Source organism: Hylobates moloch, unplaced genomic scaffold (assembly GCF_009828535.3).
Source record: "Hylobates moloch isolate HMO894 unplaced genomic scaffold, HMol_V3 SCAFFOLD_1, whole genome shotgun sequence".
In the NCBI taxonomy this organism is placed as follows: domain Eukaryota; kingdom Metazoa; phylum Chordata; class Mammalia; order Primates; family Hylobatidae; genus Hylobates; species Hylobates moloch.
The window spans coordinates 215,959,744-215,987,039 of NW_026652276.1; the positions used below are offsets into that span (position 1 = coordinate 215,959,744).

At 37.4% G+C, this 27,296-nt stretch overlaps 2 protein-coding genes across 16 annotated transcripts in view; one reads left to right on the forward strand and one right to left on the reverse strand.

The window, feature by feature from the left end:
* The first annotated feature begins 4,915 nt into the window (after positions 1-4,915).
* Positions 4,916-27,296, forward strand: part of AGBL3 (AGBL carboxypeptidase 3) — a 146,430-nt gene continuing 124,049 nt past the window's right edge. For 10 of the 15 annotated variants that reach the window (XR_009209458.1, XR_009209463.1, XR_009209468.1 and 7 more), the window contains exons 1-4: positions 4,916-5,207; positions 6,395-6,502; positions 7,751-7,811; positions 11,964-12,149. Coding sequence is in view for 10 of the 15 variants with exons in the window: in XM_058426918.1 (XP_058282901.1) it covers positions 6,440-6,502; positions 7,751-7,811; positions 11,964-12,149 (310 nt within the window). In the remaining 5 variants the exon portion in view is untranslated. Of the gene's footprint in view, positions 5,490-6,394; positions 6,507-7,750; positions 7,812-11,963; positions 12,150-13,421; positions 14,066-27,296 lie in introns of those variants that run through there. The other 5 variants (XM_032761812.2, XM_032761822.2, XM_058426916.1 and 2 more) reach the window with 5 other exon arrangements.
* CYREN (cell cycle regulator of NHEJ) overlaps positions 16,576-27,296 on the reverse strand; it is a 171,882-nt gene continuing 161,161 nt past the window's right edge. Inside the window, exon 4 of the mRNA XM_058427010.1 lies at positions 16,576-16,611. The gene's annotated coding sequence lies outside the window, so the exon portion shown is untranslated. The remainder of the gene's footprint in view (positions 16,612-27,296) is intronic.

The window sequence follows — 27,296 nt, forward strand, 5'->3', positions numbered from 1 at the left end:
GATAAATAGGAACACTTTTACACTGTTGGTGGGACTGTAAACTAGTTCAACCATTGTGGAAGTCAGTGTGGCAATTCCTCAAGGATCTAGAACTAGAAATAACATTTGACCCAGCCATCCCATTACTGGGTATATACCCAAAGGATTATACATCATGCTACTATAAAAACACATGCACACATATGTTTGTTGCGGCAGTATTCACAATAGCAAAGACTTGGAATCAACCCAGATGTCCATCAATGATAGACTGGATTAAGAAAATGTGGCACATATACACCACGGAATACTATGCAGCCATAAAAAAAGAATGAGTTCATGTCCTTTGTAGGGACATGGATGAAGCTGGAAACCATCATTCTGAGCAAACTATCACAAAGGACAGAAAACCAAACACCACATGTTCTCACTCATAGATGGGAATTGAACAATGAGAACACTTGGACACTGGGTAGGGAACATCACACACTGGGGCGTGTCATGGGGTGGGGGGAGGAGGGAGAGATGGCCTTAAGAGAAATATCTACTGTAAATGACGAGTTAATGGGTGCAGCACATCAACAACATGGCACATGTATACATGTGTAACAAACCTGCACGTTGTGCACACGTACCCTAGAACTTAAAGTATAATTTAAAAAAATGAACTTCTTAATGCCAAATCGAATGCCAAATACCAGAAGCAAATCTCAAATATCAAAATGATACTGTTTTAGTAGCTGAAAAGTTACCAACTCTAGCCAACATGCCCTCAGCCGGAAAGGGAATTTCACCATTGCACAGTTAGGGCAGTTTTTTGGGGGGAAAAAAGACAATTTCACGTTTGTTGTCATGGGATTTCACACTGAGTCTCAGAACCATTCGTTCTCTTTTGAGATGATTTATCCTATCCATTATCTGTTGAGCAGGCAAGAGGCATTCTTACTAACTCATTTCCAAATACTAAGGGCAACGATAGCTTCACTGTAGCCCCCAAATACAGACAATTAATTCTGCCAATGACAGAGTAATTAGAAAAGACATCATCAAGTGAATGAGGCTTAAGCTGAGTGTTGGTTAGTTGACTGGCTGAGACAGATCTCAAGATTTGAGCTTGGAAACAGTTTAAGAGGTTTGGGCCTGTATTAGGTCATCCTAGACCCAGATAGTATGAAGAAGGCCAAGATAATTACTAGACTACCCCAGGCTTCCCAGGCCCTACTATGGCTTCCTCAGTCGAATTACAAGACCTCTAAGGTCACTTGACTACTGAGTTCTATGATGTCATAAGTAACTGATTGCACTAGTCACTTCATATACTCATTTAAGCCCCTCTCAATTATCAACCTAAATAACAGAGACAGGCTCTCTAAAAGATGTTTATTTGGGAATGGAACATTGCAATGGGAATATGTATGTCATAGTAAACTATGTGTGTAGTCAGGGAGGTAAAGGAAGGTAAAGATTTTTAAAAGAAAAAAAGAGGAAGATTACATACTGGTTTTTTAAGTGATTATCCTTAGCCACAAAGATCAATAACAAGAGTGATGCCAGTCTGAGGTTAGCCAGGCAGTTGCTTAGCAGATGTCCTTGTAGAAGTATCTTTTGTGTAAGGTTATGATGGCCCTTGTTGTAAGGTTATGGTTGTTATGGAGTCTTTTTCGTTATCAAGCATACAAATGTGAGGACTCTTCTTTCATGGCCTTCCCCAGCTCTGTTTGTCAGAGTTTTCTTAACTTTTGTGACTCTATTTTGATTCTGATCAAAATGATACAATTCCACAAAATTATACTCCTAACACAACTTATCTTTGGCCATCCTGCTAAAACGAACTTTCTTCCTGATTCCCACACAAGTAATTGTGCTTTTCGGCACAGTTGGCACTTAGAGTTTTGATTGTCTTTTCCTCTTTTCTTACTCTATTTTTTATTATATTGCCTTTTAGACTGAAGTCTTAGAGTAAACTCACAAAAAAAAAAAAAAAAGGAGAAAAAGTTGCCACAAGGGTAAAGCTGTCTTCCCAAAAGGCAGAAGCTGGCTATAGAAGGAACATGTCCAGTAACCTTCTTTGGCGAGATTATAGGGAAGGGGAACAAAAATTCAGACAAAGTCCTTGGTAGAAGTTTATTCTAGGCCTTACTTCCATATCAACTTAAAGACAAAGAATTTCATTTCCAGTACATATTACTGTCTTTAATAGGAGAGTAAGTTAAAAAGAAAGAGTTAAAAAGAAAAAAAGCGGAAGCTTAAGCAATTTTACTTGGGGAAGAAAAAAATACCTGTGAAATCTCTTACCTTAAAATGATACTGATTCCAGCTAAACTTTGGCTAAATAGTACGGCTTAGTATACAGCTGACCCCTGAAAAATATGAGTTTGAACTATGTGGGTCCAAGTATACAGGGATTTTCTTCCACCTCTGCCACCCCTGAGACAGCAACTCCATTACACTCCAACCTGGGTGACAGAGCTGTCTTTAAAATGAAAAAAATTGTTAATAGAATAACCCTTCCTCTTCCTCTTCTTCCTCCTCTTCCTCAGCCTACTCAATGTGAAGACAAGGATGAAGACCATTATAATGACTGACTTACATTTAATGAATAGTAAATATACTTTCTCTTCCTTATAACTTTCTTAATAACATTTCATCTTACTTTGTTGTAAGAATACAGTATATAACACATATACAAAATATGTGCTAATCAACTGTTTATGTCATCAGTAAGGGTTCCGGTCAACAGTAGGCTCTCAGTAGTTAAGTTTCTGAGGAGTCAAAAATTATATGCAGATTTTCAACTATGTAGAGGACGATACCCCTAACCCCCGAGTTGTTCAAGTCTCAACTGTAGTTCATAACACAGACTTCTCAGTCTATGTACTTGCTGCTTACCCTGCCTGGCAGAGTCTCCCCCTAAGACATCCTATGGTTCATCCCTCTGTTCAAATGCCCCCTAGACAGAGAGGCCTTCCCTAGCCATTCCATCTAAAAGAGTAACCTAGCAAGGCCCCCCACCCCCAGCATCCCCTATTCTCTTTTTTTCCCCTACTTGATTTCTCTCCATAGCAGTTATCGTCTGAGTGATATCATTTTTATTATCATCATTGGTTTGTTTGTTTACTCCCACCAGAACATAACCTCCACAATAAATGTCTGGTTTTTTTCCTTGCAATAGTGAACTGTCCCTAGTAGGTAGCAGCCATCCAGGAAATTTGTTATACCAAGGCATGAGGATCTCTTGGGACCAGTAGTTTGAGCCTGCAGTGAGCTATGATTGTGCCACTACACTCCAACCTGGGTGACAGAGTTGTCTTTAAAAAGAAAAAAGTTGTTAATAAAATAATGAATGAATATCATTTTCAAAGTTTTGCCAAATTCCTAAGTTTTTGGCCAGGCACGATGACTCACACCTGTAATCCCAGTACTTTGGGACGCTGAGGTAGATGGATCATCTGACACCAGGAGTTCGAGACCACCCTGGCCAACATGGTGATACCACGTCTCTACTAAAAAATACAAAAATTAGTGGTGGCACATGCCTGTAGTCCCAGCTAGTCAGGAGGCATGAGAATCACCTGAACCCTGAAGGCAGAGGTTGTAGTGAGCTGAGATTGCACCACAGCGCTCCAGCCTGGGCGACAGAGCAAGTGAGATTCTGTCTCAAAAAAAAAAAAAAAAAAAAAATCCTAAGTTTTTAAAATTATGCACTAAGATCATTTTTCTTCCCATGGGTTACTTGATATGTGATAATAGAACTATTTGGACTAAAAATCATGAGACTTAAGTCTCTCAGCCCTGCCATTAATTTCTTGTATAACCTGGTTAGACCATTTCTCAGTTTTACCTTGTGCAGCTGACATCCTATGGCTTGCAGCCATGACTAAAACCCAACAGAAAAACAGATTACATATATAAAGATTTCTCTGTGCATGTCACCTTTAGTGATTTATGTATGGCATAAAACAAGGTTCAACTATAAGAGCTACTTTTCAAGAGGTTGATCTAAGATATACTCTATTAATATTCTCAGGCCAAGGTCTAATCTGGAAGATTCAGACTTGTAAACTGCTGACCTCAAAAACACATATTTTCAGAAACCTACAAAATACAGAGATTATATTAACCCATTTCCATGCTTAAGCCATAGTGCTTTGCCCTTTATTCTACTTTCAAACTTGCCACCATTTATTACCTCCATTTCTACAATATCACGAATCTCATGGCATATAATGCTTTGTGAAAAGTGTTTATTTACATTCTTATATCACCAAAATCTAGACTTTTTTTCAGCTGTACTTGGAAAACTTTTCCAAATAGATTACATTACCCAGTAGAGTTAAAGATGAGGGGAAAAATCAATATGGGATGTTCATGAATAACGTCTGTTAATTAAATGAGACTACATATAGTGATTTGCAGTCATCAGGAAAACAGTGTTAAATATGCTAGCTGACGATTGCTATAAAGAATCTCTGAGCTGATAATTTTGAGAATTCACCCTAGTTCACCTATGACTCTCCATTTAGTATTTAAGGAGAAAAGCCTCATTTTCCAGAATCAAATAAAGAGAATTAATCGCACAATTGTGTAAAATGGAATTCAGTCTGTATAAAAATCAAGACCAACGTACTTTTTAATATTCTAACATCTCCAAGTAGTAGTTACAAGTATTGTGCCCATTAAGTCCAGGTAATTAATTTGTCCAATGTCACACTGTTAAAAGTCAGGTGGGCTCCAAAGCACAGTCCTAACCAGCATGCTCTACTGCCTCCTCTAAGGCAACAGCCGAAGTGCAGACCACTAGGAATAAATAGCTGCCCGGCCTTCCCCACTCCTAAATTCTCCCGACAGCCCCCAAAGCCTCTCTGAGATCCTCTCTGAGATCCTCTCTGAGATCCTCTCTGACCGCCCTGTTGCCCACCCCGAGTTCCCGGCATCCTCTGGGATCCCTCTTCCTGGAGCCAAAACCTACGCAGGCCCCTTTCCTCCGAGCTGGTTGCTAGGTGGTCTCCGAGGGCTGTCCGAAGTATCGCGAGGGTGGACCCGTTGCCTGGTGACGAGAGTTGGGAGTGTGGCTGGGGCTGCGGATCTCCAGCAGTGGCGTTACTTCTAGGGGCTGGACCCGGCGTTCTCCGCGAGATCCCGAGATATTCTCCCCGCACGGAAGCGACGACTGGCCTGGCCAGAGGATTCGGGTGGGAGCGAGGTGCCGGCCCCGACAGGACGGTGAGGTACGCAGAAGTAAGGCGGGGAGCCCCCTGCGGGAAGCGAGCGCGCCCCGGAAAATGAGCGCCTCCCCACACCACGGGGTCCAGGAGTGAGTGCGGGAAGGAACTCAGCCGCCCGGAGTTGTGGCCTCATCGTGCTTCCCGCCAAAAACGCCTTGGTACTGTCGGGACGCGGCTGAGCGTGGACGCGCCCGCATCTGCCCCTCCTCCGCAGTGGTGGAAGACACCCGCGGAGCACCGGTGGATAAGGGCGGTCTCCTGAGGCCAGAGCTGTATCCGCAGCAGGTCAGCACTTCGTGCGCCCCGTGTGCACCTGTAAGGAATGGAATTTAGGCCAGTCGGGTTTTCCAAATGTGGAGTTGTGATGCTCAGGCAAAAACTTCAGTTTCTTAGGACTCAAGGTGTCATCTATGAGACAGTCGGCTCCGTGGCATTGGCAGTGATTTGCCATAGAGCTTGGACTTAACTTATATGTAGTCCACGCTCCAAAACACGCTTTCTGTAGAGAGGGGCGTAAACCAGTAGATTTGTAATTGTCGAGTCCTTTGGTCTCTCAAGAACGATGGGAACTTGACAAGAAATTTCTATTATTCCCTGGTCTTAATATTAACCACATGGGAAGATACTTGCATAGAATGGTAATGGTCATTACCAATACAACCTTCTGGTAGCTATTTAGATTTCTAAGAATAAGGATAATATAAATGAATATTAGAACAGACAGTATCTACAGAATAATAGCAAAATGTAAAGTCTTGTCACTTGAACTTTTGGTCAAGTGAAAATCAAGGAGAAAACTTAAAATTATATTGCTACATTTCACTAAGTGACTATAATTTTTTAAATTCATTATCTTTTAATGCTTCAGGATCATTCTGAACTTGCTGTGTAGTATTTAATTGTAAATATAAGATGTGAATGATTTGGCTGTATACTCTGGAAATTCCTTTTAATTAAATGATTTACTTGATTTGTCTTATTGTGGTTGTTGTCGCTTATAGTCATGGAAAATTCCTTTAAATCTTTGAAATTGAAGGTTTTATTAGTTGTATTCTAATTAGTTTTTAGAGAAGACTGTTGTGACTGTTAAATACAATTGAATATATTTTTGAGTACTCATTCAATGTTGTAAACACCTACAGCTTGAAAAGAAAAGCTGTCAAATAATTTCCTTAGAAATTGTTTTACAGCCTCCCCGTATATTACAAGAAATCTTAAGTCAAACACTGGAAGAGATGTCAGAAGATTCAGAAAAGGAAGACTATTCAGACAGAACAATCAGTGATGAAGATGAATCGGTATGTTTTTCTCAACTTTATTTTACTTGGAGATAAAATTTGTATTATATAAATCCCCAATTAAATTATTATAAAATCAATTGGATATAAAAATCAATTGGATGTTTAAATTATTGTCATTGAAGTTGGGAAATAATTTGGTGAAAAAGCTAAGCTATCACTGGGAACACTATGCCCTGTCTAGAAAGAGAAACTATATTTGTATTTTTTTTTTGAGAAAATATTTTAGCTAAGATTCTTCTAGGTTTTATTAAAATTTATATATGAAATTATTGTAGGGTTTTAGTTTTAGAATTGATGTCCACTTATTTTCTTCTATGTGCTGATTAGATTGTGTTACATCGTAGTATGAATCATAGTAGAACCACCGTGTTCTAACCTTATTGTGTATCACCATAACAGTTTATTGTGGCTCTGATGTCATAAAGGAAGAGACATGGAAGAAGAAAAAGGGGGGGAAATGTAGTATTTAAAATTCTTTAGTCTGTTTCTACTACATATTCTGAGAGATTTCCTTCAAATTTTATTAAAGTATAAATTATGTATGTAAACTAATGTCCCGAAATAAGCTCTTAAAGCTTACTTTAGCTACGTAAAAGGATTTATGGCTTTATGTGTCTTTCTTTTTGTTCATTTAATTTTTTTTTTTTCTTGAGCCAGTTTCACTCTTGTTGCTCAAGCTGGAGTGCAATGGCGCGATCTTGGCTCACTGCAACCTCTGCCTCCTGGGTTCAAACGATTCTCCTGCCTCAGCTACCCAAGTAGCTGGGATTACAGGCGTGTGCCACCATGGCTGGCTAATTTTTTTGTATTTTTAGTAGAAACGGGGTTTCACCATGTTAGCCAGGCTGGTCTCAAACTTCTGACCTCAGGTGATCCACCCGCCTTGACCTCCCAAATTGCTGGGATTACAGGCATGAGCCGCCACGGCCGGCCAATTTTATTCTTAATTTAAATTGTTTTCCCAGGTTTATCAAGAATCTTTAAACTTTATTCCTTCCATAAAGTCATTATTATGACCATACCCAGTGGAAGAGGAGGAATGAAAGATGGAAACTTTAAGGTTTCAGGATATTTGAAGTGTTGGGTGCATTGAGACCAGTAGCCGATAATAATCCTTTAATTTTCTCGTTTATTAAAGGTTAAAGACATATACTCAATCCCAAGTACTAAAATAGATGTAAAAAAATTCTGGATTTGAAAACTGTTGGTTTTTAAAAGAGAAATATTTTTAAATTCTTATTTTAGGATGAGGATATGTTCATGAAATTTGTAAGTGAAGATCTTCATCGGCGTGCACTTTTAACAGGTTTGAACCTATTCATGTAGTTTTTGTTTAGCATAAAACTTTGAGTGGATAAAAAAGAAGATGAGGAAACTAAAAAGTCAGATTGAATAATATAGGGAATGATTATTCTAGTAGATTGTGAAAGAGAAATGTATCCACTTGCAGAGTTCAAACTTTTCAGGTTTGTTTTAGGTAAACCTATTTTATATTAGAAAATAATAAAATGAAAGTGGTGATTATCTTATATTTAACATAAGGATTTACCTTGTCATTTCTTTAAATGTATTGACTGTATGACTCAAGTTATAATGGACAGATTATGTTAGAAGTACATCTTCATTTAAACGAAGTACATTGTCTAAAGAGTCTCCTTAATAAAGTCATTCATTTGCAACTGAACATGTGTGTGAACATCTTGATGTATACTTAATTTTTAAAGATTTATACTTAGAATTGTACTTTCAAATGCTAAAATATCTTTACTAAATATTTACATATGTGTCACAAATACTCTGAAATTGGAGTTAAGGCCTTTACCTTTTTTTTCTTTTGTCTTTTACCACCATCCTAAAATAAATCTTCCTGTTTGAAATAACCACCATTCTTAGTTTGGTGTGTATCATTCTAGAACTTCTTTGCATATACACCTATCTATACCCATAGGCATAGAAATTTTATAGTACTGTTTTGTGGACATTTCCCTGCTACCCTTTTCTGTTTTTTAAATTTTGCCAAGCTATTAGGAAACAGGAGATAACTCACTCGTTTAACTAGCATTTCTGGGATTGCTAGAAAAATTGAGAATTACTTCTGTAGCCTTATTATCTACTCATATTCTTAGTTGGTATGAATTGCCCGTTTATAGTAATCCCTTTATGTTGCTTCCTTTGTTTAGAACATTACCAAAAGCAAGATGTAAAACATTTAATCACCCCTAAATGTTCCTGTGTCTCTGCAGTAGATCCTCTCCTTCCAGGCTTCACCCCTGGCTCCAGGCAACCAGTGATTTGCATTCCCTCCCCTATATTTGGCTTTTCTAGAATTTCACAAAACAGAATCATACATTTTGTGTTTTCTGTCTTCTTTCATTTAGCATAATACTCTTGAGATTTATCCATGTTGTTGCATATATCAGTACTTCCTTTTTATTGTTGAGGGTTATTCCATTATGTGAATAGACCACAATCTCTCCATTTAGCCATCCATTCATGCCCATTTAAATTGTTTTCAGTTTGGGGCTGTAATGAATAAAGCTCCTGTGAATATTTTTGTACAAGTCCTTGTGTGAACGTGTTTTTGTTTCTCATGGATAAATACCTAGGAATAGTATTGTTGGGTTATATGCTAAATATATACTGTATGAGAAACTGAATCTGTTTTCTAAAGTGGCTATATCCTTTTGCATTCCCAGCAATGTGTTATTTCTTCGCCAAGAATTCTGACGTTTTAATTCAGTACAAGTGTGCTTTTCTCTTACCTCATGGAACATAATTGTAATGACTCCTTTAAAGTTCTTGTCTGATAGTTTTAACATCTGGGTTATCTTGATGTTAACATTTGTTGATTGCCTTTTGCCCTGAGAACTGGTCCTATCCCTGGTTTTCCATTATCCATGCTATGTTCTGTAGATTCTGGGTCAATGTATTTCTTCTAGCAGGCAATCAATCCAGTTAGGTTGAAGCAATAAGTTCTGGTGCCCCTTCTGTGGATAATTCAGATCTCAGTTCTGTTCTCCAAGCCTTTGCTATGCTTATTTCGTTCTTTCCCATGCCAGTGTAGTTCAGGGGTTTTGAGACTTGTATAGATGGTTCAAAGCCCTGTTTAGTTCTCTTAAGTTTTCCTTGTACTGGTTTGGAACTATCTTGCACATGTGTAATTCAGGGGTTGAGCTGAGATATTTGTGTGTGGGTGGGGGGTTGGTTAAAGTTTCAGTTAAGTTTTCATAGTCTCTGAGAGTGTGTCTGCTTGCATAGCTCAGGGATTAGGATGAGACTTTTGTGCGCTCATACACAGGATTAGGAGATACCTTTCTCTGGTTCCTTTCTTCCCTTCAGATTCCCTCCACACTGTAGGGACCCCTTTTCCTGGTTCTTCTGTTAAGAAAGACTGGGTTTCTGATTTGGAGAAGGAATTTTCTCCATATTTCTACATATTGTCATTTCTTAGTCTAGGCCAGAATTTCTCAGCCTCTACACTACTGACCACCCCACCACGTTCTCCCATGACATCCTGTATATGCCTGCGTGGTTGCCCTTGCCATATCTTATCACCTAACCCTTCCTTCTTTCTCTGTGTACTGAGAATGCCTTGAGCTCAGAGGCTGTCTTATCAATGTTTGTATCTCTTCCAAGCACTGGGTCTGGCACATAGTAGGTAATGACTAAATAGGATGTTATTATTGTTAGGGTGGTGTGACTAAATTATTCTGCTCAAGAGAAAAAAAGGCTACTCTCAAGCATTTTGGAATCAAACATTTATAATAAAAATAACTCCAAACTTTAGTAAACGGAAAAAAAAAGGACTCAGTTTCTATCTGAGATTTAGCCATTTCCACCACGACACTGCTCTGTGCATGGGGCCTGCCATTCAGCAGGCCAGAGCAAACAAGGGGCTGGACTCACCTTCCTGTGGGGGTGCTTCTCTAAGTATTAACTCTACAGTCTGCTCTTGTTTACTTTTCAAATTCTTCGGATAGTTATGTTTTTGTATTTTATCTAGAGTTTAGTTGGGATTAGTGAGAGAGAAGGCCTGTATAAGACTTATGTTGCCACAGCAGGACTGGAGCTCTTGTTCATTAACTTTTGGGTGAATGACAAACTTGCGAATTTTACATGTGGTTGCTGGATTTTGTTGTATTCAGTTAAAGAATGTTAGACTTTGTCCTGATTAGCAGTTGTTTTGCTTGTGGATCAGTTTCATTACTTTGAGGCTTGCCTTTCAGCTTTGTTAGAGTGTGTCCAGCCAGAACAGTCTTTACCCCGGGGCTGAGTTCATTATTTAGGTGTCAGCTCACATGTTACCTCTTCAGAGAAATCTTGCCTGACCACCCTATCTAAAATAGCATTCTCACTCCCACTTTCCCGTTTCTAATCTTCATTTATATTCCTGTGTTTCATTTTTATAGCATTTATCATCACTGAAATTATCTTGTTTTCCTATTTATATATGCCCTACTACAGTGTAAGCTCATGGTGGCAGGGACATGGTTTTTTTCACCCTGTATGGCAATTGTCTGTTTATAGTTTTTAGCACATAGTAGATGCATAAGTATCTGTTGGATGAATGAGTCTATAGAACAATCCTGATAAGTAGCTAGGGCAGGTGATATTATTAGTTATTGACGTGTAGTAAGATTTATGTTCAAAGAGGCTGCCTTGCCCAAACAAAGTCATACAAAAACAAAGTGATAAAAGGGAAGGAATCCAGTTATCTGAGCTCTAGAGTCCAGTTGCTGTATCAGCTGTTGTACAAAAATAACCAAGAACTAAATCTCGGCAAAAAGCCACATTTCAGAGGTGAAAGAGCAAGAGGAGTCAGGGAGACAAATGGAAAACCAAATATGTGGAATGGAGGGGGAAACCTAGGAAATGTATCATAAGAGAAGTGCGCTTAAGGAGGGGTGATCATCAACGTCAAACTGATGCCATACAGTATCACACCAAAACACCAGATCACTGCACGGCCTGCTTGGCGTGGCCCCATACTAGTCTATGTGAATTGCGTTCCTGGCATTGTATAACACAGTAGCTCTAGAAGGAGAACTGAGAAAAAGTTGTGACTGAGTTCACTAGTAAACCTTGAGAATACAGTTCCAGGAAGTGGTGAGGAATTCTAGTTCGTCACTGTATTTAACTCGTTAGACAAATAGTGTGACTACATTTAAGAAGAGTCAAAGTAAATGATTTGCTAGAAAAGCTACGAGAAACATGTTTTTAAACTAGTGATCTTTTAGAATAAATTAATAGTATAAAGGTCAACTATTTTTTGGCTATTGTGAAGATCAATCATCACAAAATTTCATTAGTACTTTTATAAAAAGTGCCATGAATTATAAAACATAATGATACCCACACATTGAATAGTGTTGAAAGGAAAAAAGGAAGTATATAAAAATTACAGGAGTTGGTATTTTTCTTCTTCTCACTCATGATTGTGTTTGAATCTTTTTTTCAGCTGACTCTTTTGGTGATCCCTTCTTCCCTCGGACTACACAGATACTATTAGAATATCAGCTAGGGAGATGGGTGCCACGTCTTCGTGAACCACGGGATTTATATGGTGTCTCTTCTTCTGGTCCACTGAGCCCAACACGGTGGCCATACCATTGTGAAGTCATCGATGAAAAAGTCCAGCATATTGGTATGTTTTTAGCAGTTTGGGGGATTCAGACATTAGCAAACTTACTTTGCCAACCTCGATTTTAATGAGGAGACTCGCAATGTTAGAAAACAGTACATTCCAACAGAAATGTAACGTGAGCCACATATGTAATTTTAAATTTGCTTGTAGCCACATTTAAAAAGGCAAAAAGAAGAAAATGAAATTAACTTTAAAAATGTATTTTATTTAACCCAAATATATCCAAAATATTTCACATTCTTTTTGTACAGAGTCTTCAGAATCTGGTGTGCATTTATCTTTACAGACATTTGAATTGAGATCAGCCACATTTCAAGTGTTCAGTAGCCACATGGGCTTAAATGGAGGCACTTACAGCATTTGCTTGGCTCCTGAAGCTTTAGCAATTCTAAACAATTCCAAAGGGCATGACAGTGTCCCAGGCACAAACTCATACACAGAGTGAAGTCACAGATGGAGGCTGTGCCGGAATGGCTGTGAGCTGTAGTCCTGCTCTTTGTAGCTCCCTGTCTCTTTCTCCTTATTTCCTCCTTGTGGGTCTGTCTTCTTCTTAGTGTATCTTTATCTTCTTTTACCACTTTCTGCCTTTTTCCTTTTTTCCATTTCTTTTCCTCTTTCATTTTCTTTTTCTGCTCCTTTGTCTTTTTCCCACTTTCTGCTTTTTCCTTTAATGGAGGTTTATGAAACTGAAGAGTATATATTTTAGTATATATAGATTTTAATGTTTCTGTATGTGTCCATTCCCAAATTCATTTTTTGCTTTTCCAAGTAAAGCTTATAGGCTCATCTCTCCAATCCGTGCACAGGCATGACAGAAACATCCCGTTGTTCATTATCTTTTCACTGCCATGACTTTCCACCTTTCGTTGATTGAGGCACGTAAACATATGTTATCGCCAGGTAGAGATCTTATGGACACTCATTGGTGAATAAAAAAAAATTACACATACATACTTTTTATAACTACACTTATTGCAGTGTCTACTAGGAGTTCTTAAAAACTAAATTTTCTTCATATATCATCTGGCATATAGATAGATAGATATAGGGAGAAAGGATGGGTGGAGAGAGAGAAAGAACACTGATTTTTGTTCATAGAGGACAAAGTTAATTTTTCTCAAGAATTCCAAAGTTATAGGATTAAAAATATATTAAAGAATTCATGCTTAATAGTACTAAACAGAATCACTTATTTACACAGATCTTTTCAAAGCTGGGTATATATTTATCTTCTGTAGTATAGGATATCTCTCTCCCTTTTTCTCTTTTCAGTCCTTCTACCATCGTCCCCACCTCTCCTCTGCTACCACCCCCTCCAACCTCATTTTTGCTACAGCACCAGGTCAGGAAATAAAAAAGTCCAGCAGAGAAAACACTGCCATGCTACTGAATTTGAACCTTCCCCCAAGCCTTTCTTTTTGTACTTTGGTTCTGTTTCCCAGCCTCCTCATGACATATCTGTGGCAGAGGGAATGGATAAGGAGCAATAAAGGAAAATCCCTACTGCTCCTACTGTGAACTTCTGCCTCATTTCTCTCTGGTAGCAGTGACAAGACAATGAGAGTGGAAGAGACCCAAAAGGAAGAGGAAAGCAAGACCCCGTCGGGCCACTGCTTCTCAGTGTCACTTCCAGCCACGTGTGCTCATTCCACTCAACTTGGTTCCACCTCACCTAACTAGAAAACCCTTCTGTCACATCCTTGCCACACCTTTCTTTTCCTGAAATTTCCTAGCCCTCACTTTCAGCGGTCATTTTGCCCTCAGTCACAGGAGTCACCATCAGCAGCTCAGAGTGGGGAGAGTTTCTATTTTCCTTGGTTGCTTGGTAATCCCCCACTGTTACTGCTGAGGTTCTTTCAGATGAGGGCAGCTGTGTTTCTGGCCTCTTCTATTGAAATTCTAAATATAGTTTCTAACCAAAATATTGTTGTAAGAGTGGCTAGAGTTTGTGGTACCTCCTTTCAGATATCTTACATAATAAATAGGCTTTGGGCTCTGAATCCAGCCTCCACCCTGGTGAAGGTGCAGCCTCTCTCAGCATATGTTTCCCAAGATCCCCAGAGTCATGATGTCACACAGCTACTGGTCACACTATCTGTGCAAGGTATAGTCATGCTGGATAAAAGCTTTATTTTAGGCTATGGCACTGTTCTTTTATTTTCAGTCTGTGCCCCTGACATTTTTGCAAGCTCTGCTGGTCCTCAAGCCAACTGGAACACCCAATACAATACATCCTTGTGTAGGAAGAATCAAAATCTTCTCCTATATGTGTCCTTGATGGCATTTTCCACTTTGCTTGCTAGCATTTCAGAAAGTTTACTTCCCACAGTCTTACATATTGCTCTAGACCTTGCTTTTGTCACTTGACTATTGCAAAGGTTTTACAAATTTGGATATTTGAAAGGACTTATAAGACTTCACAGAGCATTTCTTCTGTGTGGCTTTTATTTAAAGGCATAGGATATGGTGCAGCAAGAGAAAGATACTGTGGCAAGCATTGGGGCCCAGGTGCAAGCTTTCCAGGGGCCTTATTCACACATAGACTGCCTGTCTTCAGATTGAAACACCAAGATCTATATGATGCATCTTAGCTTCAGAAAACCTCAAGACAAAAGTTCCCATCTGGGTTTTTAGACCCTGTAGTCATGACATCAAGCCAGGCTGTCTTCCTGATTCTGCCAAACGAAAACCATCAGTAAACAAACTGGCCATGCGGGGTTCTCAGGGGGAGTTTCAGACAGTAAACAGCACATCATTAATCTTACTCTTCTTATCTTGGCCAAGAGTCAGAGCTGGACAGCCAGAATTCCCAAGAGGTAAAAATAGAGCTTTTCCAGTCCAGCTATAAATTAACTCTGTCTTACACAGTCATCTATCTTGAAAGACTTTCCATATCAGTTTATATATATTAGTCTCCTTTTTTATAAACTGGTACATCAGATTTCATTAAATGGATGAATCAGAATTTCTTTAACTGGTACCTTATTAATGAATTTAAGGGGTTTCCAGTCATTGGCTCTGACAAACAGAACTGCATAAATATCCTTTTATGTGTGGCCTAATGCATATACACATACATATTTTGGGGGGACATTCCTATAATTTCTGGTATAAGGATACTGTCAAATTTTCCTCCAAAAAGAATTGCATCAATTTATAGTCATAAAAGCAAATAGTTTATGAGTATGGTCAGGGGTCCTCAAGACAACTCATATTCAACGATTTGCTACAAGGACTCGCAGAACTCAGAGAAGCCATTATACTCATGGTTATGGTTTATTATGTCCCTGAAAGGACACAGATTAAAATCAGCAAAGGTAAATGGCGTATAGCAGTGGTCCCCAAACTTTTTGGCACCAGGGACCAGTTTCGGGGAAGAACATTTTTCTACAGATGTGGGGGGATGGTTTTGGGATGAAACTGTTCCACCTCAGAGCATCAGGCATTAGTTAGATTCTCATGAGGATCACACACAACCTAGATCCCTTGCATGCACAGTTCACAATAGGGCTTGTGCTCTTATGAGAATCTAATGTTGCTGCTGATCTGACAGGAGGCAAAGCTCAGGTGGTAATGCTCCTTCGCCCACTGCTCACCTGCTGCTGTGTGGCCTGGTTCCTAACAGGTGATAGACCAGTACTGTTCCATGGCCTCAGGGTTGGGGACCCTTGCTATGCGGCAGAGTCCAGATGAGACCAAGCACAAGCTTCCAGTTGTTCTCTCCCTGTGGAGTCTTAGAAACAGCACTTAATTCTCCCAGCCATAATGTGAGATAATATGAAGTGCTGCAAATCAGGGAAGCTCATCTAGCTTTGATGTCACTGGTTTCTATTGCAGGTTGGTTATATTTACATTCAGTGCCCACATGGCTGACCTTAGTTACTTAGTCTCTGGCCTTTCCAGGGGTCAAAATTGATACTGTGTGTCCAAGGCCTCTACCACCACCACCACCACAATAAATCAATTGTTAGCATAAACTACTATCTGACATAGCCCAAGGTCCCAGGTAAACAAAGATACTCTTATGAGGCAAGGTATTCCAAGGCATCAGAGGCTATCTCCCAAGAGTTTAGCAAGGTCCAAACCTTTACAATGTGCAGGGTTTGGACAAACAAGGCCTGCTGAGTTAATCATTTACATACAGGCTACCCACTGTCCCTTGGCCTAGGTTCTCTTTAACAAAGAGCCTGGTTTGTAACTAGTATAATTATCTCCTATTTTAATATTCTGCTATTTATACATTTTAACAAACTTGTGCATAAATACTCAGCATAGAAATTAACTCATAATAAGTAGATCCAGTTCTTAGCCCATTTTTCATTGATACTACATGCCAAGGAGGCTGTGATTCAATTTTCCAATACATTTGATCATCATCATATGACTTACTTACCTAAGGGAGAGGAATCATACCAACAAAGCCAGTGTTATACTGTATCTGCAGTATTGTAGTAGATGTAACCTGAAAAATAAGAATCAAAAGATAATGGCCCATTACCTCTGTCATTACCAATTAATTGGTCCAGTTCATCATTATATCATTTGACTAGAATGTCTCCCAGAGCAATGCCACTCAAGTTTGCAGGCTTCCATTCAACCTTTTCAGCTTCTAAGAGTAAGGTTAGTCTTAGAAAACTGACTTCACCTTTTTGGGCATCTAGTATAATTAAGCTAAGAGACTACAGTCTCTTGCTCTGAGCCTCTCTCAAAACACCAGTGCAATACTAGATTTTCCTCATTACCTATTTCATTTATTTATTCCTGTGCCTTGGCTATTTCTCCTATTTTTCACTTGTCATAATTTTTTACCCAAACATTTTCACTTTTGGGAGAGTTGTTAGGCTTAGCCACTGTCCTGGTCTAGATTGCCAGCAGTAATACCAGTCTAGCTCATGCTTCCTTTCAGCTCATTCCCTTTTATTTAGAGTAAGGATATATAGGTACAGAACTAGTGGGCTATCTTGACCACCAGGAAATACAGCTGCATTCACTATCAATCTGAATTTTGCCAGGTGGGGTGAAGACACAGTCCACCCCGTTAGGCCCTTAGCAATTCTGACATAAAGGTTGAAAGGTAAGTTTCTTGCTTAAGAATGATTCCTGTTTCTAGCACCTGCAGTCTCCAACCACTGCCCCAGGCTGGAAAAAAAAGAAAAGTTGAGGTGACTGGAGAAATCACTTTGTAGTTTGTACCAGTGTCCTCCTCCATCCCTTCTCCAGATCCACCATAAAAGTAAAAGAATTTGTCAAGTGGGGACCCACTCTTGTCCCCCTCATGTTGAATGTGCATACACATGAAGGTATATATGTCAGCCCTTCTTGCCTTTATCACCCCCCATTTTAGAAAAAAAAAATGTTTCAATTACCTTTTCCAATTCTCTAGTAAACCACTAGTCCATTTTGATGTGGTATCTTTTTGCCCATCATTAGACACTATGGGCTGTAAAGTGTGTTTCTTGGTCTAAAGAAATATAACTTGATGGTCCCAATTGCCACAGTATCTTCTGTTTCAGTCCTTTTATAGTATTTTAAGCATTTTGTATCCATCTACCTCTGGGGGTGCAAAGCCTAGTCCAGAGTAAATGTCTAGTCCTGTCAGGACCCTTTTATAGTCTCTGGGGGCTACCACAGCATTCTGATGTAGTTACTTGTCAGTTGTATGTGCCACCTTCTCCCCAGGAAATCTGCCCATAGCCACCTGCGGTCTCTGTCTCTCTTGAAGTATTTATTTATATTTTGTGCCTCAGAGGGAGCAAGAGAAATATGCCAACAATCAGCCCATGCCTACATTCCTACACCTCTCCCATTTCCATTTATTTCATGGACCCACATGCCCACCTCAAGTAAACACACCAAGTTTTCCACTTACTGGGTCCAGTCATCATCTGATCCTGGAAGTGTTCTTCTGGTGGGCATTCACATGTGCTACTTTAACGTGCCCCTAAATTCCATGGTGATTTCCATAGGATGGTGCCCCACATGGGGCATCTAATACACTAGTTTTTCATTACCCATCTATTTGACCATATGGCCAGCCATTGGCACACCCAAACTTTGATTATTTTTAAATGGAACTTTTATGCTTATTCAGTTTTTTCATCACTGCAAGGACAGCATATAGTTCAGCCTGAGCAGATTGTTCTTACCTTCTTCAATCAGAACTTTTCCATCATCTGATGTAGTACGGACTATCCACCTTGGAACTGCCATCAGTCAACCTACTAGCTCTCTTTCAATAGAGAGCTGTTCATAGGGCACTGCCCAGGTGGCCATAGGATTTGGTGGCTCCTCAGCTGATTTCAAAGTAGGCTCCAGTGGAAAAGAGACCTCCTGTACATGAACAGAATGAGTACCTCCTTGCACTGTCCCAGTAACACTGTCCTGTATAAACCGTTTCCATTTATTATGGAGCCCTTCTGGGCACTGCCTTATTAGAGTGTTTCTTTCACATCACTTAAGGCATTGTGGGCATTTCAGCTTTCACGGTTATATGTCCTTCAGTATAATGGTTAATTTTATGTGTCAGCTTGACTGGGCCACAGGATGCCCAGATAGCTGGTAAAACATTATTTCTGGATGTGCCTCTGAGGGTGTTTCTGGAATAGATTAGCATTTGAATTGGTAGATTCAGTAAAGAAGATCCACCATCACCAATGTAAGGAGGTGGGGCATCATCCAATCTATTGAGGGCCTGCCTGAATATAACAAAAGGATGGAGGAAGGGTGAGATCTCTCTTCTTGAACTGGGATATTCATCATCTGCCCCAGACATCAGAGCTTCTAGTTCTCAGGCTTTTGGACTTGGACTGAATTACATCACCAGCTTTCCTAGTTCAACAGCTTGCACACAGCAGATTGTGAGACCTCAGTCTCCATAATTCTGTGACAATGTATATACGCATATGTGTATATTCACTGATATAATACACACACACACACACACACACACTCACTACTGGTTCTATTTTTTCTGAAGAACCCTGACTAATACATTCAGTCACAGGGGCATTTTCAACTAATGCCCAATAGCCAGTTAGTAATTGGTTTTCAAATGCTGTATATCTTACAGCTGCATCCGAAAATTTTCTGGTCCAAATTCCAGCAGTCACTGCTGGATGGTGCTCACAAGGTTTTTCCATAAGCCCCAATCTCTGGTCCATACAGGGCTACTGTGGAGAAAATGTGTCGGTACCAGCAGCCCAGTTTCTAACACGTCATTGATTAAAGGTGTAATCTATTTTTGTGCACCAGGTATTCTATACTATTTCCAACTAAAATCTTTAGGCTTGGACAATTCTATAGGTTCCCATTTAGCAGGTATACTGGATAAAGGGCAAGTTTACATGCCTTCGGTTTTACAATATTAGGTAGGTCCCCAATCAGATATAAAATCCATCCCAATACATTCAGGTAAAGGAGATACATCCAGTTCACATGAAGTCCATTTAAATATTTCAGTTTTAATCTCAACTTTCACCTTAATTTCATCAACCATTTCATGGCTAAGTCCTCCCAACCCAATGGTAGTCCACATTAGGATTTCACCAACAGATTTTTGGAACCTCAGTGCATTGGTCTGCCATGTCAAAGAGTCCCAGAAAAGCTTATTCTCCACCCCCTGTCCATTTTAACCACACGTGCATATAGCCCATGTCCCCAAACAAGGATCATACTAAAGGACTCTGACCCTTTTCATCAGTGTTTGTCCATATTAGTTTGTGAGACAATTGCCACAGATGATTTGAGGTAACATTTTTCATTGTCCTTTTTGCCTTTCAGCCTTGTTAATTCCTCCAGACTAAGGTAAATAGAACAGATTTGTTTAAAGCTCTTCAAAGTCGGGATATGCCAGGAGGCCCCATTGGTCTATGAAATCTCCAATAGTGCTTCATTAAGACCTTTGATCCCATCAGTGTCCAACCTGCTGGGATGAGTCCCTTGATTCTTCCTTTTGTCTTTCCCTATTCTTTCATGACTCATGTTATTTTAGCTGTCAGTTTTTTCAGCATGTTATTTGTCCCTTTGTGGGAAACCCTGAAGCTAGTGTCTGTAGCTTGGACCAACTGAAATTCAAGTTTGGCCCAGTGTCAGGATTTGCCTCAACACTTTACTGTCATTTTAGCTATTACACATAATAACTGAGAGATTGTATATTTAGCTTGTTTCTTGTCATTTTGCATTTCCTTATGCATCCAGTGAGCCAACTCTTTGGGAGTTAGATTTATCATTTCTAAATTCCAGTGATGACTTTTACTTCTAGTAACTGGTTGCAACACAGCTGCTGCTTCACACAATGGGTGGCCCAGTGGCCATACAGAATCAAAGGTTTGTAAACTCCCACCCTCTTATCCTTCCTTTTCCCAAACCATTCTTTTGCCACATTTCAGTGAGTCAGGGTAATTCTAGTGAATCCCACTTCTAATGTCATCCGTGATAGGAGTCCTCAAGACCACCCCAAGGTTCAATGATTCATTAAAAGGACTCAAGAAATTCAGGAAAACCATTACATTAATGGTTGTGGCTTGTTACAGTGAAATGATACAGACTAAAATCAGCAGAATTAATTTAGGGCAGAGTCCAGGAGAGACTAGGTGTGGGCTTCCAGTTGTCCTCTCCCAGTGGAGTTTTATAGACAGCACTTACTTTTTCCAGTCATGATGTGAGATAACACTCATGAAGTACTGCTAATCAGGGAAACTCATCCAGCCTTGGTGTCCGGAGTTTCTATTAGGGACCAGTTATGTCTGCATGGAATGTCCATGTAGCTGGCCTTAGTTATTCAGTCCCCAGCTTCTCCAACCAAAATTAATATAATGTGGCCCAGAGCCCCCCACCACAACTAACATTATTAGCATAAACTATCTGACGTAGCCCAAGGCCCCAAGCAGACAAAGAAACTCTGAACAGGCAGAATATTTCAGGGTCTTAGAGGTTATCTCCCAGGAGTTGGACAAGGTCCAAATCTTTCTTTGGATGTACAGGGTTTGGACAGCCTAGGCCATCTGAGTGCTGCACAATGAGAGTACCTATTTTCCCATACTCTCATCAATACTGTTAATCACTCATTCTGGTTTTTGACAATCTGATATTGTTTACTTGATATGTGTTTTTTGTTCATGTATTCTTTATGGATGAGATTGAATATTTTATCTACTGACTTTATATAAGCTACCTGATAAAATCATTTGCCCATTTTGCTATTGATTGGACTTTTTTCTTCTTGATCCGTAAGTGCTGTCTATGCAAGAGATTTGATTTCTGTGTCTTATACGTTGCATGCTATTTTTCTCAGTTTTTCATTTGCCTTTTTGTCTTTGTCATGCATAAATTTGTAATTTTTATGTAGTTACTTTGTCTATCATTTTTAAATGATTTCTGGGGTTTTGAAATTTTCATACTTATTTCTTAGTAGTGTCCAAGTGTATTTTTTGTGATTAAATTTTTGATCCATCAGGAATCCATTTTGATATAAGAAGTAAACTTCCAGTCCAGTCCTATTATTAAATGCCTGGTGAGTTGTTCCAACAAAACTTATTAAATGAATTATTTTTTTCTACCCACTTACAATGCCACGTTTATGATATACTAAACTTTTAGGTCCAATTTTGAATTCTGTTCCATTAATCTGTCTTTCGATATGCTAGCATGAAACTCTATTACTGTAGCTTTTAAACTATAATTCTGTTATGTGGTAAACTTAGTTGCTTACTGTTTTAAAGATTTTTCTGGCTACTTTTGCCTTATTATGTCTCTATATGGAATCTAAAATAAGCTTTCCTAGTTGCCCTAAAATAAATAAACTGGTAACTTTATTGTGATCACGTTAAATTTATAGATTAACTTAAGGAAGAGTAACATACTTTTAAAATTGCACCTTCCTGTCCAATAATAAGATTTGTCTTACCATTTATCCTAGTTTTCTTTTATCTCCCTTATTATAGTTTAAATTTTTTTTTTCTGCACCGTTTCTAAGTTTATTGTTAGGTATTTTATTTTGTTGCTAAAACTAAATATTTTTTGTTGTGAGAATAGCAATTTCAAATAGAATATTTATTATTTTATATTTTCTAACTTGTTTACATACAGGAAAGTTATTTTGTGTGTATTAATTTTGAAAATTGTCATACTTTGTTTCTAATATTTAAATTATTATATATGTTCCAATTATACAGTTATATTATCCTGTATTAATGTAATTATATCTCCTAATTTCCAGTTTTTATACCTTATATTTCTTTTTGTACTAAATGCATTTACTGGTACTGTCAAAAAATATTTAATAATGTTGCCTTTATGTTATTCTTCATTTTAACGGGACTAGTATTACTGTTTTCTCATTAAGCAAATTATTGGCTTCTGGTTTAAAATAAATTTTTTTGATTCTGCTAAGGATTTACCAATTTATTCTTATATTATTAAGAAAACTTTATCAGAAATTAGTACTAAACTTTATTAAATGCCTTTTTAACATCTATGGGGTAGAGGGATTATGATATTCTCATTTGACCTATTATTTTGGTGAGTGATATTAGTTTCTTTAATATTGAACCAGTTGTATAGTATTGAAATAAAGTGCAGTTAGTCATTGTGAATAATTTTTAGTGGGTTGCTGAATCCTGTTTTCTCATTTTATGCAGGATTTTTGCTTTAATATTCATAAATAAGAGATTTTTTAAAATTTTCTAGCTTGTGTACATTTTCCAGGTTTTGTTATAAATGTTATTTAGAATTCTTTGCTTTAGAACAGTTTCAATAATGTTTTAATTAATGTTCTCTCTAATTTCGAGAGAAATCTTCTAAAACTGTGCATATTTTGTTACTGTTTTAGACAGAGAATATTGTTATTATAAAACTTCTCAGTTTCTTCTTTGTTAGGTCTAAGTTTCCTATATATTCTATTCCAGGGACAGTTTTGGTTATTTATTTTCCTAGAAAAATGCTTTTCATGCAGAATTTTAAAATTCATTTCATAAATTTAAGCAAAGCATTCTCCTATAATTGCTATAATTTCCTTTAAAGATAGGAGACTTTTTCCCTTTGTCCTAATATTTTACATTGTGTTTTTGCATTCTTATTTTTCTCCCCTGAGTATGTTGGTAGGCTTTATCTTGTTAATTTTTTCAAAGAATCAGTGCTTGAAATTATTTACTAGTTCACTTTTGTGCTGTATTCTAATAATTTATTAGTTAATTTTTTTTATAAATCTGATTTATTTAGATTTATTTTGTTCTTTATTTAACCTCTTGCTCTGTATTAACTTCTTACTTCCCAATATTTTATTAAGAATGTTTTCAAATATGCAGAGAAATTGAAAGGATTATACAGGAACCCATATGGCCATCAACTGGATTCTTATAATAATTTACTATATTGCTTTATCACATATGTAGCCATCTATCCATCCCTGTCTTTATCCATCAAGTCCTTTTAGTTTTTTATTCATTTAAAAGTAAGTTGCAGATATCCTTACATTTCATCTCTAAATACTTTAGCATGTATATTGTTACCTAGAATTCCTTTTTAGTTTTGAGGTACATTTTACAAAAGATGAAATTCACAAATCTAATTGTATCAGTGAATTTTAACAAATTTAACAAATGCATACATTTGTGTAATCTAAACCCATACTACAGTATAGAACATTACTGTTATAATTACTTTTAAAAAACTACTTAGGTGTAAATCTAACAAAACGTGCAAGACTTGCATTCTTAAAACTACCCAATGTTGATGAAATAAATAAAAGAAGATCCAAATAAATCAAGAAATATACCATGTTCATGATTAGGACTAAGCTCAACGTGGTAAGATGTCAGCTCTTCCCAGTTGACACACAGGTTTAAAGAAATTCCTATCAGGATTTCTTTTTGTAGATGTAGACAAAATTATTCTAAAATTTATATGGAAAGGCTAAAGAACTAAAATAACTTTTAAAAAAAGCAATTTTGAAAATGAAGCATAAAATGAGATAAAGTAGCCTCTTACCTCAAGCTTTATATAGCTACAGTAGTCAAAGCTATGTGGTATTAGATCAGTAGAAGAGAATAGAGAACTCAGAAGTAGAACCACACAAATATTCCCAAGTAGTTTTTGACAAAAGTGAAAAAGCAATTTAATGGAGCAAAGTTTGCATTTTCAACAAATATTGCTGGAGAAATTGGATATCCATAGGAAGAAATGAAAGAGATAAGGGAAAACTTCAACCTAAGTCTAACACCTTGTACAAAAATGCATTCAAAATGAATCATAGATTTAAATGTAAAACATGCAATTATAAATCTTTTTTAAAATAGAAGAAAATCTTTATGATCTAGAGCTAGGCAAAGAGTTCTTAGAATTGACACCAAAAACATGATTAATAAAAAATTGATAAATTGGACTTCAGAATTAAAAGCTCTTGTTTTGCAAAAGACCCTGTTAAGCACATGAAAATACAATGAAGAGAAGGAAAAACAAAGAGCAACATGCTTATACCAGTTGATTCTATCTTCTTTTATTTTTTTTAAAAAAGCTTTCCCAGAAATTCCACCAGAAGTCATCTTTTTACCTCTCATTGACTAGAATTATATTGCATGGCTACTCCTGGCCACAGGCAAGCCTGAAAACTTACGGTTTTTTTAATGGAGGTACATTGCTGCCCTGATAAATTCAGGTTTTGGTAAGTAAGGAAGAAAGTTAGAATGAAAATTTGGAGGACAACTAGCAATGTATAGAAAAACTAGCAGTGGAAATTTGGAGGACAACTAGCTGAGTGCAGGGCCTTATACTCCTAAATATTCTTTTGTTCATGTAACAGTGGACTAACTTGAACAACTACTTGAATCTGCATATGGAAATGGCTTATCCTGGCAATTACTTAACAAAGCCACCTATTCTGCCTTATGGAAAATAGTCATCTTTTATATCTGCCACATAAGACAAAATAAAGTGGCTCCTCAGCACAACTTTGGAAGTGCTATGAAATCTTTTGGAGGAATACTTAAATTTGGATACCCCTGAAAAGAAGAAGTTATGTGAAATTTTGTGGCATGTGATTTAAATGCAGAACAAACTGTCTGCTGTAGTTGCAAACACTTTAAAGGCTTGAGTATTACCAACTTGTGATGATATATGTAACTGTCCTGAGAATCCTGTGCTAGAAAACTAAGAGGATGTTATTATCAAATTAGATGAGAACCAAATACAGACTAAAAAGGAATTAAATAACTAAGATGAAATGGACACAGGACTGGCAAGACACAAAGTACTGAAACTGACTCAAGAGGAAATAGAACATCTAAATAGACATATAACAAGAGATTTAATTAATAATAGAAAAACTACTATAGAGAGTAGCTTAAACCCAAATAGCTTCATTTGCTGAATTCTACCAAACATTTAATGTTTAGAACATTCTACCAAACAATTTGTAATTCTTCAAAAACTCTTCCAATAATAGAAGAGGAAGGAATGCTTCCCCATTCATCCCTATGAGGCCAGTATTACTCTGATAACAAAACCACACAAAGACATCACAAGAAAACTACAGGCTAATATATATTATGAATATAGATGTAAAATTCATCAGCAAAATACTAGCAAACTAAATCCAGCAAAAAATAAAAAGAATATATATCATGAAAAAGTGGAATCTATCCAGATATGTTGTTTGCTCCCTGTACCCAAAAATCAATTACTGAGATAGAACATATCAGTAGAATTAAAAAGAAACAAGATCATTTCAATAAACACAGAAAAGGCATTTTTAAGAAATCCTACACCCTTTCATGACAAAAACACCAAATTAGGAAGAGAAAGGACTGTCCTCAATGAAAGGCATCTATGGAAATCCCACAGCTAATATCTACTTAATGGTGAAAAGACTAGATGCTTTCCCCATAAGGTCAAGAACGAGACAAAGATATCCACTTTTCCACTTTTATACAACATTGTAATGGAGGTTCTAGCCAGGGCAATTAGACAAGAAAAAGAAGTTTAAAAAATCCAGATTGGAAAGAAGGAAGTAAAACTATATTTGCCAATAAAATAATTTTGTACATAGAAAATCCTAAGCAATCCACTGAAAAAAACTTTTAGAACTAATATATGAGTTCAGCAAGGTTGCAAAATACAGGATTAATATATAAAAATCAAATGTATGTCTGTGCACTTATAATAAACAATCCTAAAATGAACTTATGAAAACTATTCAATTTGCAAAAGAATAAAATATGAATACATTTAGGTATAGAGTACAAGACATACTCTAACAACTACAAAACATCTACAAAAGATCTACAAAACAACTACAAAAAGATCTAAGTAAATAGACATCCCATGTTTATGGATCAAAAGACTTACTATTATTACGATGACAGTCCTCCCCAAATGAATCTACAGATTCAATGCAATTTCCATTAGAATACCAGTGGGTTGCTTTGTAGAAATTGACAGGCTGATACTAAAATTTATAGAGAAACTCAAGGAACCCAGAATGGCCAAAAAAAGAAAACAAAAACAAACTTAAGAACAAATTTGAGAGCTCACACTTTCTGATTTCAAAACTTACTACAAATAGTAATTTAGACAGTGTGGTACTGTCATGAGGATAGACATGTAGACCAGTGAATAAAATTGGAAGTCCAGAAATAAGCCCATGTGTCTGTGGTGAACTGATTTTTGACAAGGATGGCAAGACTATTCAATAGGAAGAGCATTGTCTTTTCAACAAATGGCGCCAAGACAACTGGATAACCACATGCAAAATAAGTTTGTCCCTTATCTCACACCATATACAAAAATTGATTCGAAATGGATCAAGATCTAACTAACAGCCCGAACTATAAAACCCTTACAAGGAAACATAGAGGCAAATCTTCATGATTTTGGATTTGGCAATGGATTCTTAGGTATAATGCCAGAAGCACAAGCAACAACTGGAAAAAAAATAGATAAATTGAACTTTATCAAAATTGAAACTTCTGTGTTTCAACAGAAACTGTCAAGAAAATGAAAATAAAACCCATAGAACAAGAGAAAATATTTGAAAATTATTTATCTGACAAAGGACTTCTATCTTGACTATATAAAGAACTCTTACAACTCAATAATAAAAAGACAACTAAATTTTAAAGTGTGCAAAGGATCTAAATAAACATTTATCCAAAG